This window comes from Dendropsophus ebraccatus, chromosome 4 (assembly GCF_027789765.1).
Source record: "Dendropsophus ebraccatus isolate aDenEbr1 chromosome 4, aDenEbr1.pat, whole genome shotgun sequence".
In the NCBI taxonomy this organism is placed as follows: Eukaryota; Metazoa; Chordata; class Amphibia; order Anura; family Hylidae; genus Dendropsophus; species Dendropsophus ebraccatus.
The window spans coordinates 76,347,808-76,365,128 of NC_091457.1; the positions used below are offsets into that span (position 1 = coordinate 76,347,808).

The 17,321-nt window shown below is 46.8% G+C and overlaps 1 protein-coding gene across 2 annotated transcripts in view; it reads left to right on the forward strand.

The window, feature by feature from the left end:
* Positions 1 to 5,093: 5,093 nt before the first annotated feature.
* ACSF3 (acyl-CoA synthetase family member 3) overlaps positions 5,094 to 17,321 on the forward strand; it is a 50,843-nt gene continuing 38,615 nt past the window's right edge. Inside the window, exons 1-3 of one of the 2 annotated variants that reach the window (XM_069966051.1) lie at positions 5,107 to 5,164; positions 9,746 to 9,835; positions 11,479 to 12,252. In XM_069966051.1, the coding sequence (XP_069822152.1) occupies positions 11,605 to 12,252 (648 nt within the window). In that variant the 5' untranslated portion in view covers positions 5,107 to 5,164; positions 9,746 to 9,835; positions 11,479 to 11,604. Of the gene's footprint in view, positions 5,165 to 9,745; positions 9,836 to 11,478; positions 12,253 to 17,321 lie in introns of both variants that reach the window. The other variant, XM_069966050.1, reaches the window with a different exon arrangement.

Consider the following 17,321-nt stretch of genomic DNA (forward strand, 5'->3'; position numbering starts at 1 on the left):
GCAAAAAAAATGATTTCATATAAAAAAAAATAACATTAGAAAATCTGTGTAAACCTGCATATGGTTGTGTTCGGACTGACCTATAGAACAATGGTATCATGTTGCTGAAACCGTAGAGTGCATTAAATAGACACAGGAACCCCCCAAAAGTTACCATATTGCATTCTTTTTTCCAATTTATATCTTCAGAAATAATATTTTGGGGGTTCTGCCATTCATGTTATGGTAGAATGAAAGACGCCATTACAAAGTACAACCACTCTTGAAAAAAACAAGCCCTTACATGGCCCTGTAGATAGAAAAATGAAAATGCTAGAGCTCTTAGGAGAGGAGGAAAAAACGAAAGCGCAAAAATGAAAATTGGTGTGGTCCACTGGGTCATTTTGGGCTATGTCCTCAAAGGGTTAATACAGAGATACTAAATAGGGGTTAAACTTTTAACTAACATACATCCATATAGCAATATAAAGAGGGCAAGTTTTACACACTTTCTTCCAGGAATATAGACTGTGTAGCCCCATAGAAAGCCCAGCTTTCAGCGATTCACCATTAGGGGTTAGGCCTCATTCACATGTCCCTAATTCTGTCAGCAATAGTGGATAGAACATAGGACCAATGCATTTCAATGGCCCTGCTCACATGTGTACAGGAGTGTGATCTGTGCTGCAAAAAAAGGACATGGACCCAATAACATGGACCCCAAAAAAACAGTTGCAGATATTTTTTTTTTATAATGGATGTCAATGGAAAAACATACAAATGCATCTGTTGTTTCATCCATTTTTTGCATAAATCAGGTGAAAAGAATGGATTTTAAAAAAGCAGTGTAAACCCAGCCTAAAATGTAGTTACCATCTGTATCCGTAACAGCTGAGGTGTGTGGACGAAGGAGCACAAGAAATACTAGCGCTATGTCCTAAGTTATACTATTTCCACCAAGGCAATGTAGAGGCTACATCAGCCCATTGTAAGTGGAGCGGTCCCACATCCTATACCATACCAATGTAACAAACAAACAAAACATACCAGCAAGCATAACAAAATATTTAACTGCAGGAAAATATGGGTGGGAACAATCTGATTTGTTGGCTTCAATAAAATGATACAAAATACTACAAATCTATTGATCTCCTATGGTCACTTGTCCTTCTTATCTAGGCTTGAATATGTCCGCTTTCTTCCAGTACAACACTATTAAAGACAGTAGAGCTTGATTGCAATACCACACACAACCTGAGTACAAGTAGGATGCACTTTTTACAAGAAAGGGTCAGTTTTTTTCAAATCCTGGCTAAACTCTTTAAAGGGATATTCCTATCTAGAGTATGCACAGGATCAGGTATAACTAACACTTTGCTGTGGGTCCGACTACTGGGGACCCAGATATGCATGTGTGGCACAGCTCAATTCATTCTCTATGGAACAATGAAGATAGCTGAATGCTACACCATTGGTCATGCATGATAGATTTTCATTGCTTAACCCCTTTGTTCTTGAGAGATAAACTGAAGCCAGAGCTGTCTGATGGCAGCTTATTCCTCCCCTAGGGAACACATGTACGCTTGGTGTTCAAGTGAATGGTAAGGACGGGAGCGGTCAGCTGAGCGACACTTAAAGTGACTGTACCACCAGGCCCAGGCTGAAGCACTGGAGGCGGGCCGACCCACCCTTAGTGGGAAGAAACCCGAGCCCCTCCATGACGTGACTCCATTAGAATCAATGGAACCCTATCATAGAGGGGCGGGGGTTTCCTTCCACTAAGGGTGGGTCAGCCCGCCTCCAGTGCTTCAGCCTGGGACTGGTGGTACAGTGACTTTAAGGAAGGTGTATAGCCACCTTTACTGGGGTACTCCAACATCAGTTAAAAAAAAAAAAATTAAAAGCAGCAAATAGCATTGCTTAAAGGACAACTCCAGTGGGACACCCCCCCCCCCCCCCAAAAAAAAAAAAACACAGACACCATACTCACCATCCCTCCGGTGACGAGCGCCACTCCATTCGCCCGCTGTCCACCTCACCGTCACCGCCATCCAGCGATGTCTCTGACTTCCGGGTCCTGGGGATGGAAAAGGCGCACCGGCTGCCTTTTTTTCATTGGCTGGAGCGCATCACATGGCTTCCAGCAACCTCAGCCAATCAGGGCTGAGCAAGCTGGAAGCCATGTGATGCGCTCCAGCCAATGAAAAGGCTGCTGGTGCGCATGTGCACCAGCAGCCTTTTCCGTCCCATTCACTCTCTATGAAGACGCCGAGGAGGAAGAAGACCCGGACTGCCCCCCCGGCTCTGACGTCGTCGTCACCAGATGCCGCCCGGGAGAAGAGGACCGTGACGATCGTAATAGGTAATGTATAGATTCTTTAACTTCCGGGCGGGGGGGTCGGGGGTCCGAAAGTGGGGGAAGGGGGCCAGACCGGGTATTTAACCACATTACAAAGTTATATAACTATATATAATGTGTGTTAAATAAGCTAAAAAAAAATTTCGTGGGAGTTGTCTTTTAATTGTCTGCCCCAGTTGTGAAACCACCACAACTCCATTTGTTTTTAGGGTCTTAATTCTGTATTTTGTGGCTGTTCTTCCCAAAATGCATTACTTTCCCTCATCTGTTCATCAAAATCCTCCTACCCTGCCTACTTCCCTCCTACAGCACTCCTACTTGTACCCCACCCAGTGCTGTTACAGAACATCTCACTTCACTGCAGACTATTTCAGCACCTGCTGCTTTCATTCCTTGTCAGCTCTTCTACCTTGATAATGCTCAGCACAAGGCAGAATGCTATAAATGCATATTTCTCTCCCTAAATGTCCTAACATAAATGTATATGACAGGGAGAGGGTGGAGGGACTGACACAGATTGTAATACCAATTGAGGGGTGGGGCAAGAGCTCAGAGACAAGATCCAGCCAAACCTCCATGACATCAGAGGATGATGCAGCTGACAGCTGCATTTAAATGGCTTTTCCCCCACATCAGTGGTGGTAAAGTGGTGAAATTGCCCTCCTGAGATGCAATCGCGGAGGGACTATCCATGTTTGTTGCCGGGCTGGGGCTCTGCGCTGAAAAGCCTTTGATCCAGACTTGGCACTCCACTGCTATGGGCTCCAACAACCCTTAGCAATGGATCACTGATCTCATTGATCAATGCAATATGTATGTACTGCACTAATCTCTATAAGAGATCAGTGCAGTTGTATTAGAAGTCGCTCATGACCTTCACTACTATACTGGAGAGCTGGTAGGAGATACCCAGATTAATAAACAGACAAAGGGCAGAGGAGAGAGGCGGCTGCAGCTGTATCTGCACAGGCCGTCCTTCCCTGTCAGTGCAATCACCACTGAGCCCCCTTTCCCTAGACCAGGGATGTCACACTCAGGCCCTCCAGCTGTTGCAAAACTACAATTCTCATGATGGGCATTGTAGTTGCTGTAAGAGCCTGAGTTTGACACGTGGGCCCTAGACTAACAGCACTGGAACTCTGTTTTTTCAAGTACAATACAGCCTGCACTTCCCGCTCTTGTGTTAGAGGTGGGGCCAAAATCAAATGTGCAATTTTCGCAAAAGTGTAAATCGTGCAGCAGTTGCTGAGTGAATTAATGGCATAAATTTGATTAATTGTCCAGCCCTAACCTGTGGGGTTTTCCTCTATTGCGCAAGCAGCCAGGTAAAGCCAAACAGCAGCCTAATAACACCAGGACAGGACCTTCCCAACCTAATTATACTAGGATGCCACCGTCCAGACCAGGAGCACATTTGTTGATGCTCTGGGATTGCTGGTAACCAGTATTGGTGGGTACTGGGGTAATAATGCAGAGTTTAGTGCTAGCCATTTTACAGGCTGTCACTAGCCCCAGCTTAGTAGCAGATGCTGCCTATAGGACAACTTCCACTACTAAGTTAAAAAAACAAAAACGTTTTTAAATGAAATAAAAACACCCTGCACCCTCATTCATCTGCTGATCACGGATGTGGTCCACCAAATCTGCTATCCTCAGGATACTGGCATCTGAAGGACAAAAAAGAAAGAGAAAAAAAAATAGTAATAAGTAGAGGGCACTCTTGTCTGCTGCACTAGCGGCTACTGCATGCGCCTGTCATCCCCAGCTCTAGCAAGACTGCTCTGAAAATGACAGCAGGATAGGAGTGGTAGTCCTGCTACAGCAGCAGGCACCTAATCTAATTACATATATATCTCTGTAACTTCTACAGCCAAGTTATCTGCAGCTATAGCAGGACTACCAATCCCATCATGCTCTGAAAGTGACAGCAGGATAGGAGTGGTAGTCCTGTTATAGCTGCAGATAACTTGGCTGTAAAATTTACAGAGATATATACAGTATGTAATTAGGTGAGGTATCCGCAACTGTAATGGTGGGATTGGTAGTCCTGCTATAGCTGCACATAACCTGGCTGTAGTAGAAGTTACAGAAATATATGTAATTAGATGAGGTTCCTGCTGCTGTAGCAGGACTACCACTCCTATCCTGCTGTCACTTTCAGAGCATGATGGAATTGGTAGTCCTGCTATAGCTGCACATAACCTGGCTGTAGTAGAAGTTACAGAGATGTATATGTAATTAGATTAGGTGCCTGCTGCTGTAGCAGGACTACCACTCCTATCCTGCTGTCACTTTCAGAGCATGATGGGATTGGTAGTCCTGCTATAGCTGCAGATAACTTGGCTGTAGTAGAAGTTACAGAAATATATGTAATTAGATGAGTTTCCTGCTGCTGTAGCAGGACTACCACTCCCATTATGCTTTGAAAGTGACACAGCATGATGGGAGTGCAGATACATTACTTGGAGACAGTCAAAGAATGATGGGAGAAAGTACTGGATATAAATCACATCAATGTTTTTTATGCTATTTACCCTGGTCACTACTCCCCTGCTGTGCCTGCCTCTAGCTACTACTCCTGCCTGGAGTCCTCAGGAGCTTCCCTATGCTCATTAGTTAGTATGGGAGGGGGGGTGTCAGAGCCTGCAGGGCTCTGATTGGTCCTTCTTCTAAGCTCACTTTGGGTTGGAGAGGATTGTGGGTAGTAAGGGAAGGCTGCGTGGGACAGAGAGAAAGGGCAGACGTCATCAAAAGGGAGTCCCGCCCACCAGCCCGATATACAGGACAGTGAGGTGCTGGCTGCAACATTTACTGGGGATAACAAAGGTACAACACAAAATGATTGCAGCTCTATGAATGGATGTATGCTGTACTTATACAGAATCTACTGTTACTATGGGAGATGACAGGTACACTCAGAGCAGGGAAAGCAGCTCAGGAGCACAGGCTGACAGGTACAGGAACGCAGGCTGACAGGTACAGGGGCACAGGCTGGCAGGTACAGAGGCACAGGCTGGCAGGGGCACAGGCTGACAGGTACAGGGGCACAGGCTGGCAGGTACAGGGGCACAGGCTGGCAGGTACAGGGGCACAGGCTGACAGGTACAGGGGCACAGGCTGACAGGTACAGGGGCACAGGCTGACAGGTACAGGAACGCAGGCTGAGAGGTACAGGGGCACAGGCTGGCAGGTACAGAGGCACAGGCTGGCAGGGGCACAGGCTGACAGGTACAGGGGCACAGGCTGGCAGGTACAGGGGCACAGGCTGGCAGGTACAGGGGCACAGGCTGGCAGGTACAGGGGCACAGGCTGGCAGGTACAGGGGCACAGGCTGGCAGGTACAGGGGCACAGGCTGACAGATACAGGGGCACAGGCTGACAGGTACAGGAACGCAGGCTGACAGGTACAGGGGCACAGGCTGGCAGGTACAGAGGCACAGGCTGGCAGGGGCACAGGCTGGCAGGTACAGGGGCACAGGCTGGCAGGTACAGGGGCACAGGCTGACAGGTACAGGGGCACAGGCTGACAGGTACAGGGGCGCAGGCTGACAGGTACAGGGGCGCAGGCTGACAGGTACAGGGGCGCAGGCTGACAGGTACAGGGGCACAGGCTGACAGGTACAGGGGCACAGGCTGACAGATACAGGGGCGCAGGCTGACAGATACAGGGGCGCAGGCTGACAGGTACAGGGGCGCAGGCTGACAGGTACAGGGGCGCAGGCTGACAGGTACAGGGGGACAGGCTGACAGATACAGGGGGACAGGCTGACAGATACAGGGGGACAGGTACAGGGGCACAGGCTGGCAGATACAGGGGGACAGGCTGACAGATACAGGGGGACAGGCTGACAGATACAGGGGGACAGGCCGACAGGTACAGGAGCGCAGGCCGACAGGTACAGGGGCGCAGGCCGACAGGTACAGGGGCGCAGGCCGACAGGTACAGGGGCGCAGGCCGACAGGTACAGGGGCGCAGGCCGACAGGTACAGGGGCGCAGGCCGACAGGTACAGGGGCGCAGGCCGACAGGTACAGGGGCGCAGGCCGACAGGTACAGGGGCGCAGGCCGACAGGTACAGGAACGCAGGCCGACAGGTGCAGGAACGCAGGCCGACAGATGCAGGGGCGCAGGCCGACAGATGCAGGGGCGCAGGCCGACAGATGCAGGGGCGCAGGCCGACAGATGCAGGGGCGCAGGCTGACAGGTACAGGGGCGCAGGCTGACCGGCAGTGGAGCGCAGACTGACAGGTACAGGAGCGTAGACTTACAGGTTCAGGATTGACAGATTGACAGCTACAGGAGAACAATCAGTGCTCCACTGCCTGTCAGTCTGTGCTCCACTGCCTGTCAGTCTGTGCTCCACTGCCTGTCAGTCTGTGCTCCACTGCCTGTCAGTCTGTGCTCCACTGCCTGTCAGTCTGTGCTCCACTGCCTGTCAGTCTGCTCTTCTGTACCTGTCAGGGGGGCACAGGCTGACAGGTGCAGGGGCACAGGCTGACAGGTGTAGGGGCACAGAATGACAGCTACAGGAGCACAGGCTGACAGCTACAGGAGCGCAATCTGTTCTCCTGTATCTGTCAGTCTGTGCTCCTCTGCCTATCAGTTTGTGCTCCTGTACCTGTCAGTCTGCGCTCCAGTACCTGTCAGAGGAGCACAGACTATCAGGTAAAGGAGCTCAGACTGACAGGTACAGTACTGTAGATCAGGAGACAGAAGTTGTGTTGAGTAGGTTCACATGTAGCAAGGATCCTATATGCAGGGTATACTTTGCAGAATAGTATGCCAGTATATAGCATGGCATAGCTGAGCGGACTCCATAATAATAATAATAATAATTTTTATTTATATAGCGCCAACAGATTCCGCAGCACTTTACAATTCTGGGGGTACATACATAGACAGAAATCAGACATTACAGAGAGATACATATAATTATCCATACATGAGGAGTGAGATCCCTGCTCGCATGCATGAGCTTACACACTATCAAGAGGGGGTGCGAGACAGAATGGCAGAGAGGCAAAGTGTTTCATTGTTCTTATGGTCCGGCCATCTTTATAAATAAGTGCAAGTAAGGGTGGGTGAACCTGTCACCAGCCAATGCCTGCGTGCACAGGTCTAAGTGCTTAAATGCTTGGTGCGTGTGTGTGTGTGTGGGGGGGGGGGTTAGAGTAGCAGTCAAAAATAGGGAACCTGGTAAGCCTGCTTGAACAAATGAGTTTTGAGGGCTCGTTTGAAACTTTGTGTATTGGAGGTGAGTCTGACAGTCTTAGGTAATGCATTCCATAGAACTGGTGCAGCTCGGGTGAAGTCCTGGAGACGGAAGTGAGAGGTGCGGATTAAGGTGGATGTTAGTCTTAAGCCATTAGAGGAGCGTAAGGCACGGGTAGGGCGGTAGACAGAGATGAGGGAGGAGATATAGGGAGGTGCAGCACTGTGGAGAGCCTTGTGGGTGAGCAGGAGGACTTTGTATTGTATCATGTGTTTAATAGGGAGCCAGTGTAGTGACTGGCACAGGGGAGGGGGGGGGGGGGGGGGGGCATCGGTATAGCGGCTGGACATGGAGATGAGCCTGGCCGCTGCATTGAGAATGGACTGGAGAGAGGAGAGTTTAGAGGAAGGAAGGCCGATTAGTAAGGAATTGCAGTAGTCAAGACGGGAATGAATCAGAGCGACAATAAGAGTTTTAGCAGATTCGACAGGAAGGAAGAGACGGATTTTAGAGATGTTTTTTAGATGCAGATTACAGGAACGTGAAAGAGATTTAATGTGAGGAGTGAAGGAAAGATCTGAGTCAAACATAACCCCAAGGCAGCGGGCTTGTTGTGTAGGGGTTATGGTCGCACCACAGACAGAGATGGAGATGTCAGGTGGAGGGTGTTTAGCAGAGGGAGGGAAGACAAGAAGCTCAGTCTTAGCAAGGTTGAGTTTTTGAGCTTGAGGCCGATAGAGCGGAGCGTGGAGAGGAGGAGCTGGTGGTCTACAGTGTCAAAAGCTGCAGATAGATCCAGGAGAATGAGAAGTGAATGAATGAATGAATGAGAAGTGAATTAATATTACCTGGGGACTGGGAGATGATCTCCTGGCGGATTGTGTCTATTTTGTCCTTGAAGTAGTTGGCTAAGTCTTCAGCACAGAGGTTAGTTATGGGTGTCTGAACTTTGAGTTTAAGGAGAGAGTTGAGGGTATCAAAGAGGCGTTTTGGGTTATGGGAAAGAGATGAGATCACTATGGTAAAGTAGGATTGCTTAGCAGAATGAAGAGCCGAGTAGTAGCGTCTAAGCATAAACTTGTAATGTAGAAGGTTGGCTGTTGTCTTGGATTTCCTCCACAGACGTTCAGCACACCTAGAACACCGTCTAAGAAAACGAGTTCTGGATGTGTGCCAGGGTTGTGGCCGTCTGTGTCGGGCTGTTTGGGGTATAGGGGGTGCAAGTTTGTCCAGGGTGGGTTTGAGGGTGTCGTGGTATTGTTTGGCAGCCAAATTAGGACAGGAGAGGGAAGAGGTGGGGGGCAATGATGACTGTACAGTATCTAGCAGTTGTTGGGTGTCTATAGCACGTAAGTTCCTATATGTGAGTGAGGTCGGGGTGCCAAGAGGAGGTCGAGAATTTGTTATGATAAAGGAGAGGAAGTTATGGTCTGAGAGGTCAGTGGTAAAGTTAGAAAAGTGGGAAACTGGGCAAAATCTGGAGAAGACCAGGTCCAGGGTATTCCCACCCTTGTGGGTGGGAGAGTTAGGGCTGTTTTACACAGAAAGATTATCTGACAGATTATCTGCCAAAGATTTGAAGCCAAAGCCAGGACTGGATTTGAAAAGAGGAGAAAGCTCAGGCTTTCATGTATGACCTGATCTCTGTTTATAGTCTGTTCCTGGTTTTGGCTTCAAATCTTTGGCAGATAATCTGTCAGTTAATCTTTCTGTGTAAAAGGGCCCTTAGAATGCTAAGTTAGGCCAAGGGAGGAGGTTAGAGAGAGAAACTGAGCGGCTGATGGGGAGATTGGGTTGTTAAAATCGCCCATGATTAGAACAGGAATATCAGAAGATAGAAAGTAAGGAAGCCAGGTAGAGAAGTGATCAAGAAACTTAGTAGGTGAGCCAGGGGGGGCGTTAGAGGACTGCGACTCTCAGGGAAAATGGACGGAAAAGTCGTACGGTGTAAACTTCAAAAGAGGAGAATGAGAGAGAGGGCTCAGGGGGAATGACCTGGTAAGTGCAGTCTGGGGAGAGAAGTACACCCACTCCTCCGCCATGTCTGTTATCAGGTCTAGGGGTATGGGAAAGGTGTAAGCCACCATGGGTCAGAGCGGCGGGTGAGGCCGTGTCTGACTCTTGTAGCCATGTTTCCGTAAGAGCCAGCAGATCGAGTGATTTATTGATAAACATGTCATGAACTTCTGTTACAGACAGACCGGGCGTTCCAGAGAGCACAGTTACTGGAGATGGGATCCTGCAAGCAACGGATCCTAACCAGGTTATGAGGGTTTCTGAAGGAGGTAGGAGAAGAGAAGCTGTTAGTGAAAGAGGGAGGACCAGGGTTTAGGAGAAATGTCTCCTGCTGCAAGGAGGAGAATTGTGATAGATAGTAGATAATTTAGTGACTTATGAGGACGGTTTCTGTGCTGCACCTTGGAGAAACAAAGGTGATGGGGGTTCAGGAAGGTAAAGAGTGAGTGTGAACAGTACATGGGTGACGGAAGGAGAGAGGGGCTGATGTGGACAGAGTCCACAGGGGGAATGGGTGGGGGATAGGTATGTAGACATAGGATTAGCAGATATAGAGAGATAAAAAGCATGATGAAAATAGTAAAAATGTATTAAGTGGTTACTAGGTCTATGGAATACATGTGCACTACTTACAGGTTTTTCCTCAGAGGTTTCTTATGGTTTCATTCTGGTCTAATTCTCAAGTGGTCACTTATGAGGTCACTTGCGATGGAGCAAACGATGGAGTATTCAAAAGATCAGTGTGCCCACTCTTATATTTGTATGGCTATGATTAACTAACTCCAAAAGGCTGAAGTCAGGCCCAGGTGTCAATTTGGGAGGGGTGATTAGTGGTATGAGTGAGGCTATCAGAGGGCACAGGGCTAGTGGGATGTTACAAACAAGGCTAAATGAGGGGTAATAAAAATCAGTGAAGCATACTAGACACAAAACAGATACAGAACAGCAAAGCAGAATTTGATGAGGGCGATAGTAAGGGCCCTTGCACACTGAGCAATTCTCGAGGAATTGTAGCTGAAAGACTTCTGCTTGAAATTCCTCTCCTATTCTGCTCTGGCAGAATTTGAGCGGAATCCGCGCGGAATGCAAGCGGAATTACCAGCAGAATTCAACCCCCATTGACTTCTATAGGATTCCTCTAGCGGAATCCACCCAAAGAATTGACATGTACATTCTTTGGGCGGAATGCGGATTCTGCGCGGAATCCGCGCAGAATTCCGAACGGAAATTTACTCTGTGTGCACGGGCAGTCGGAAATCCCATTGTTCTCTATGGAAAGAGCAATGTTGCATTTACACGGGCGGAATTCCACGCGGATTCCGCCCGCTTTTTATGGCGGAATTTGGGCAGAATTCCGCTAGAATTGCTCAGTGTGCACATACCCTGTCTCAATGGCTGACATACCAAAATACACAGAGCAGATACAAATGGCAGAGTCTGTTAGAATGGGATGGGTAGTAGTGGAGCAATGGCTGACATACCAAAATACACAGAGCAGATACAAATGGCAGAGTCTGTTAGAATGGGATGGGTAGTAGTGGAGCAATGGCTGACATACCTGTGGACAAAAGAGAGGAGAAGATGAGATCCCAGTTGTAAAGATGAAGTCTATTGCAGAGTATGAATTCTGGTCTAATTCTCAAGTGGTCACTTATGAGGTCACTTGCAATGGAGCAAACGATGTAGTCATGTTGCCCTTTTCCAAGTGTATACTGTAATCTTATGGGAATACATAGCTCAGGTGGTCCCATTTTTGTCTCATGAAGTATATATTGCAGTTGGTAAATTGAACTCAATGGACCTGGCATGGGTATACTGTACCTTGATATATGTTGGCATATACTGAAAATGTAGCCACCCTATCAGATGTATTACAAAACCAAGTAACTTTTTTCACTTATTTTTTTACCAGTGTGAACAAATTGCTCATCTTCACCTGCTCATCATGCTTCTGGTTTTTAAGAAGTGACATAAACTCTTCATGCTCTACCCTTCCTCTTTATTTAAGCCTCTGTTCCACTGTAGGAAGTGAGGCGAAATGACTGGAGGATATCGTCTCATCAAATCCTCAGTAAGACTCCCCTGTCTCCGTACTCTCTTCTGCTCCCTTCACACTTCTGTCCCAAGCCAGCCCCAGCCTTGTGCTCCAGTGTTTTATAAAGCACCAGCCTTTAGTAACAGAACAGCACTGGTTGACCAACATGGACGTCACAGTTACCAGGATTTATACCTCAGAAGCTTTGCCCTGTCTACAGAAATAACCCGTTTATTGGGTAACCCGAGAAATGATGTTCCTCCAGAAAGAGTGTCCTTCATTTGCCCTAATGATGCCTCCTATGTGGTGTGTCAGTGGGCAGCCTGGATGAGTGGTGCCATTGCAGTCCCACTTTATAAAAATCATCCACTTGTTGAGCTGGAGTACATTTTGAAGGATTCTCGGAGTGCACTGGTTGTTTCAGATGCAACATACACTGATTTCATTGCACCTTTGGCAGAGAAATTGGAGATTGCAAACATTACTGTACCTAGTTTTGCACAGCACAACACTACTGAGGGAATGATACATTTGGAAGCCCAACATTTTGACCTGGATTGGAAGGAAAGGGGCGCTATGATTGTTTATACCAGCGGAACCACTGGAAGACCAAAAGGTGTCCTTAGCACCCACCAAAACCTAAATGCTATGGTAAGATCCAACAATCGAGTTGTACTTCACGTAAGAGAGTGCCCTGAGGTTGCCTGTTCCTATTATGATAGCATACATTCTATTCTCTTCTTCCAAGTTTCTTTTGATTCCAATGATCTTATGTTTTGTGCCTGAATATAGAGCTAGCTTTGGAATTGCTGACCAGCAGCTTCATAGAAGTTCAGCAGGTTAGACAAATAGACGGATCTAACCTACTGATACCTCCCTATTGTGCATGGGCTGCTGGGATTAAAGGTATGTCTCTTACCTTCCTCCTCAGCGCCGTTACTTTGCAGCTATCTGTTACCTTCATCCTCTGCACCGTTCCCGTGCACGTATAGTATTTCCGTCAATCTTTCTTCAACTAAAACAGGAATGGGTTGAAAACACAGGAATTGCTTTTTTGTTACTATGTTAGCTCACTGGGGCAAATACTATGTGTAAACATAGCCTAACTGTAATCCTGTGTCCCGTAAGGCCGTTTGGAGCGCTGCCCCACTCCCAGATCACCGATCTCACCCCCAGCCGGCTCGCTCCACTAATGATCATTAGAAGGGGTGGATCGGTGCTCTAGGGGCAGGACAGTGCTCCAAACACCCTTACCGGACACAGGAGTAAAGTTAGGCTATCATCACACATAGTATTTCCCCCAGTGAGCTAACATAGTAACAAAAAAGCAATTCCTGTGTTTTCAACCCATTCCTGGTTTTAGTTGAAGAAAGACTGACTGAAATACTATACGTGCACGGGAACGGTGCAGAGGATGAAGGTAACGGATATACCTTTATTCTTAGCTCCTCATGAGCACTAGGGAGCTGTCAGCAGGTTAGATTTGTTTATCCTGTTGATAGTTCCCCTTCAGTTGGGGTTTCCTGAAAATTTCTTTTCAATAAAACACAATACATTTGGCAATATTTCCACTGCCATACTGTTATTTTGGTAAAATTAGGTTATTACATTGCAACCCAGCTCTTCTCTACACATAAGTGTACAGAGCCGCTCCATAGCCCTATTTGTCACCCTGTGGTTGGCTGTTCCTACAGTTGCTATCATTTTTTCCTGTTGCATTGCAATGAATCGCTTTCTCTATACTCTGCTGGTACATCCTACCTGTATCCTACCTGTGGTTGGCTGTTCCTATAGTTGCTTTATCTGTGCTCTTCTGGTACATCCTACCTGTGTCCTACCTGTGGGAGGCTGTTCCTATAGTTGCTTTATCTGTGCTCTTCTGGTACATCCTACCTGTATCCTACCTGTGGATGGCTGTTCCTATAGTTGCTTTATCTGTGCTCTTCTGGTACATCCTACCTTTGGTTGGCTGTTCCTATAGGTTCTTTATGCTCTGCTGGTACATCCTACCTGTATCCTACCTGTGGTTGGCTGTTCCTATAGTTGCTTTCTCTATACTCTGCTGGTACATCCTACCTGTATCCTACCTGTGGTTGGCTGTTCCTATAGTTGCTTTATGCTCTGCTGGTACATCCTACCTGTGGTTGGCTGTAGAAGCAATCTGTCACAGAGGTCTGGGGCTGCCATGACAATGAATTGGCTCACCACAGTTTACCCCTATATGTCTTACCTGTGGTTGTTTGTTCCTATATGCTCTGCTGGTACATCCTACCTGTGGGAGACTGTTCCTATAAATGCTTTATCTATGCTTTGCTGGTACATCCTACCTGTATCCTACCTGTGGTTGGCTGGTCCTATAGTTGCTTTATCTATGCTCTGCTGGTACATCCTACCTGTATCCTACCTGTGGTTGGCTGTTCCTATAGTTGCTTTATCTATGCTCTGCTGGTACATCCTACCTGTGTCCTACCTGTGGATGGCTGTTCCTATAGTTGCTTTATCTATACTCTGCTGGTACATCCTAACTGTATCCTACCTGTGGTTGGCTGTTCCTATAGTTGCTTTATACTCTGCTGGTTCATCCTACCTGTGGGAGACTGTTCCTATAGTTGCTTTATCTATGCTCTGCTGGTACATCCTACGTGTATCCTACCTGTGGTTGGCTGGTCCTATAGTTGCTTCATCTATGCTCTGCTGGTACATCTTACCTGTATCCTACCTGTGGTTGGCTGTTCCTATAGTTGCTTTATCTATGCTTTGCTGGTACATCCTACCTGTATCCTACCTGTGGTTGGCTGTTCCTATAGTTGCTTTATGCTCTGCTGGTACATCCTACCTGTGTCCTACCTGTGGTTGGCTGTAGAAGCAATCTGTCACAGAGGTCTGGGGCTGCCATGACAATGAATTGGCTCACCACAGTTTACCCCTATATGTCTTACCTGTGGTTGTTTGTTCCTATATGCTCTGCTGGTACATCCTACCTGTGGGAGACTGTTCCTATAAATGCTTTATCTATGCTCTGCTGGTACATCCTACCTGTATCCTACCTGTGGGAGACTGTTCCTATAAATGCTTTATCTATGCTTTGCTGGTACATCCTACCTGTATCCTACCTGTGGTTGGCTGTTCCTATAGTTGCTTTATCTATGCTCTGCTGGTACATCCTACCTGTATCCTACCTGTGGATGGCTGTTCCTATAGTTGCTTTATCTATGCTCTGCTGGTACATCCTACCTGTGTCCTACCTGTGGTTGGCTGTTCCTATAGTTGCTTTATCTATGCTTTGCTGGTACATCCTACCTGTATCCTACCTGTGGTTGGCTGTTCCTATAGTTGCTTTATGCTCTGCTGGTACATCCTACCTGTGTCCTACCTGTGGTTGGCTGTAGAAGCAATCTGTCACAGAGGTCTGGGGCTGCCATGACAATGAATTGGCTCACCACAGTTTACCCCTATATGTCTTACCTGTGGTTGTTTGTTCCTATATGCTCTGCTGGTACATCCTACCCAGGGCCGGACTGGGACTTAAAATCAGCCCTGGCAATCAAACCCCAGCAGCCCACATACCATATCCTTCCCTATATATCATGGATAGCCGTGTAAAATACGAGCTGTAGCAAATTCTGCTTCATTTAGCCATGTCCCCACTACTCCCCTAAACATGTGAACCCCACCATCAGCACCTGAAAATAATGCTATAACATGATCTGCTGATGATTTGATGCGGCATATATATGCATTCATTTCAACTGATTAAATAAGAAGCATCAAATCCGCATTTGATTAGGTATGAACGTGCCCTTACAGGAAACCTGTGGGCTCTATACCAGGTACACAGCTGTAGATCCCAGCGTATAGGTCAGGGACTGGACCTTTAGTCCAGTGTAAACCTCTATAATCATTCTTTTCATTACCAGCTGAAGTGTCACAGAGGTGGAACCACAGCAGCACCTTCTGCCCCCGCCCCTGCCTGCTCTGACTGATGGACCTATAGGGTGCTGCTGCTGCCGCTGCTGTTGTGAAACTTTAGTTGGAAATGAAAAGGACAATTATATAAGTTTACACTGGACTAAAGGTCAGTGATATCTCCTCACACCTGTCTGCTGAGATTTATAGCCCTAGACCTGGTACGGACCTCACAGATTCCCTTTATAGGAGAAAAACATGGCCACCTTCTTCCAGAAACAGCGCCACACTCTTCTTCAGTTTGTGTGAGGTATTGCAGCTCAGTTCCATTGAAGTGAATGGAGCCAAGTTGTAATAACCATACACAGTCTGAGGACAGGGTGGTGCTGTTTTTGGACAAAAGTTACTATATTTTTTAAATCCCTTTTATCCTGACTATGTCTGCACTCCATATAATGGCGGTCAAAGCTACATAATAAGCTGCTAGATAGCCATTTCCTACTGGATATCTATCTATCTATCTATAGTATCTATCTCCTATCTATCTATCTATCTATCTATCTATCTATCTCCTATCTATCTATCTATCTATCTATCTATCTATCTATCTATCTATCTATCCCCTATCTATCTATCTATCTATCTATCTCCTATCTATCTATCTATCTATCTATCTATCTATCTATCTATCTATCTATCTATCTATCTCCTATCTATCTATCTCCTATCTATCTATCTATCTCCTATCTATCTATCTATCTATCTATCTATCTCCTATCTATCTATCTATCTATCTATCTATCTATCTATCTATCTATCTATCTATCTCCTATCTATCATCTATCTATCTATCTATCTCCTATCTATCTATCTATCTATCTATCTATCTTTTTTCTGTGCATGATAACACTGTCATAGTTAACACCAGTAAGCAAATATTATCACCATACTGTACACGTTACTGCCATACTGTCACTAAGCAAACCCACCAATATTTCCTATACTAACAGTATATAAGTAACAAATAATATCACCCCACCATGAGCACGGCCATTATCACCACATAATGACTAATACCGCTACACTGTGACTGAATACAATCCACTATATACAACACTAAAATTACCAATAATACGAGTAATACCATCACACCATGCCCACTACTCCCACCATACGGTGACTGGATAATACCACTATACCATCACACCATGCCCCCTACTCTCACCATACAGTGACTGGATAATACCACTATACCATCACACCATGCCCACTACTCTCACCATACAGTGACTGGATAATACCACTATACCATCACACCATGCCCACTACTCTCACCATACAGTGACTGGATAACACCACTATACTGGCACCAAATAACAGCCACTATCTAAAGACCAATATTCTCCCAAAGCAGTGACAATAGAACACAGATGTTACACTCTGTCCCTCCAGCTGTTACAAAACTACAAATCCCATCATGCCTGGACAGCTAAAGCATGACGGGAATTGTAGTTTTGCAACACCTGGAGGGCAGGAGTGTGACACCCCTGATACTGAGGCAGATCCCAGCTGTATAAAGGTTCTGCAGACCTTACAGGTGATTATAGTGCAGTTACATCCTGTCACTCACAGTAGGCGTCTTCTCTGCACTTTTCCTTTTCTTCTCCATCTGGCTCCGGTCATCAGGAAGGCTTCTCTGGCCATGACTCCTCTCCACGGGATCTGTCAGACAGACATTTTAGGCTTCTTGCTCCAGCAACATCCTCATCTATAAATCCCCCCATATAGAATAGCCCCCCCTGCATCCCCCCATA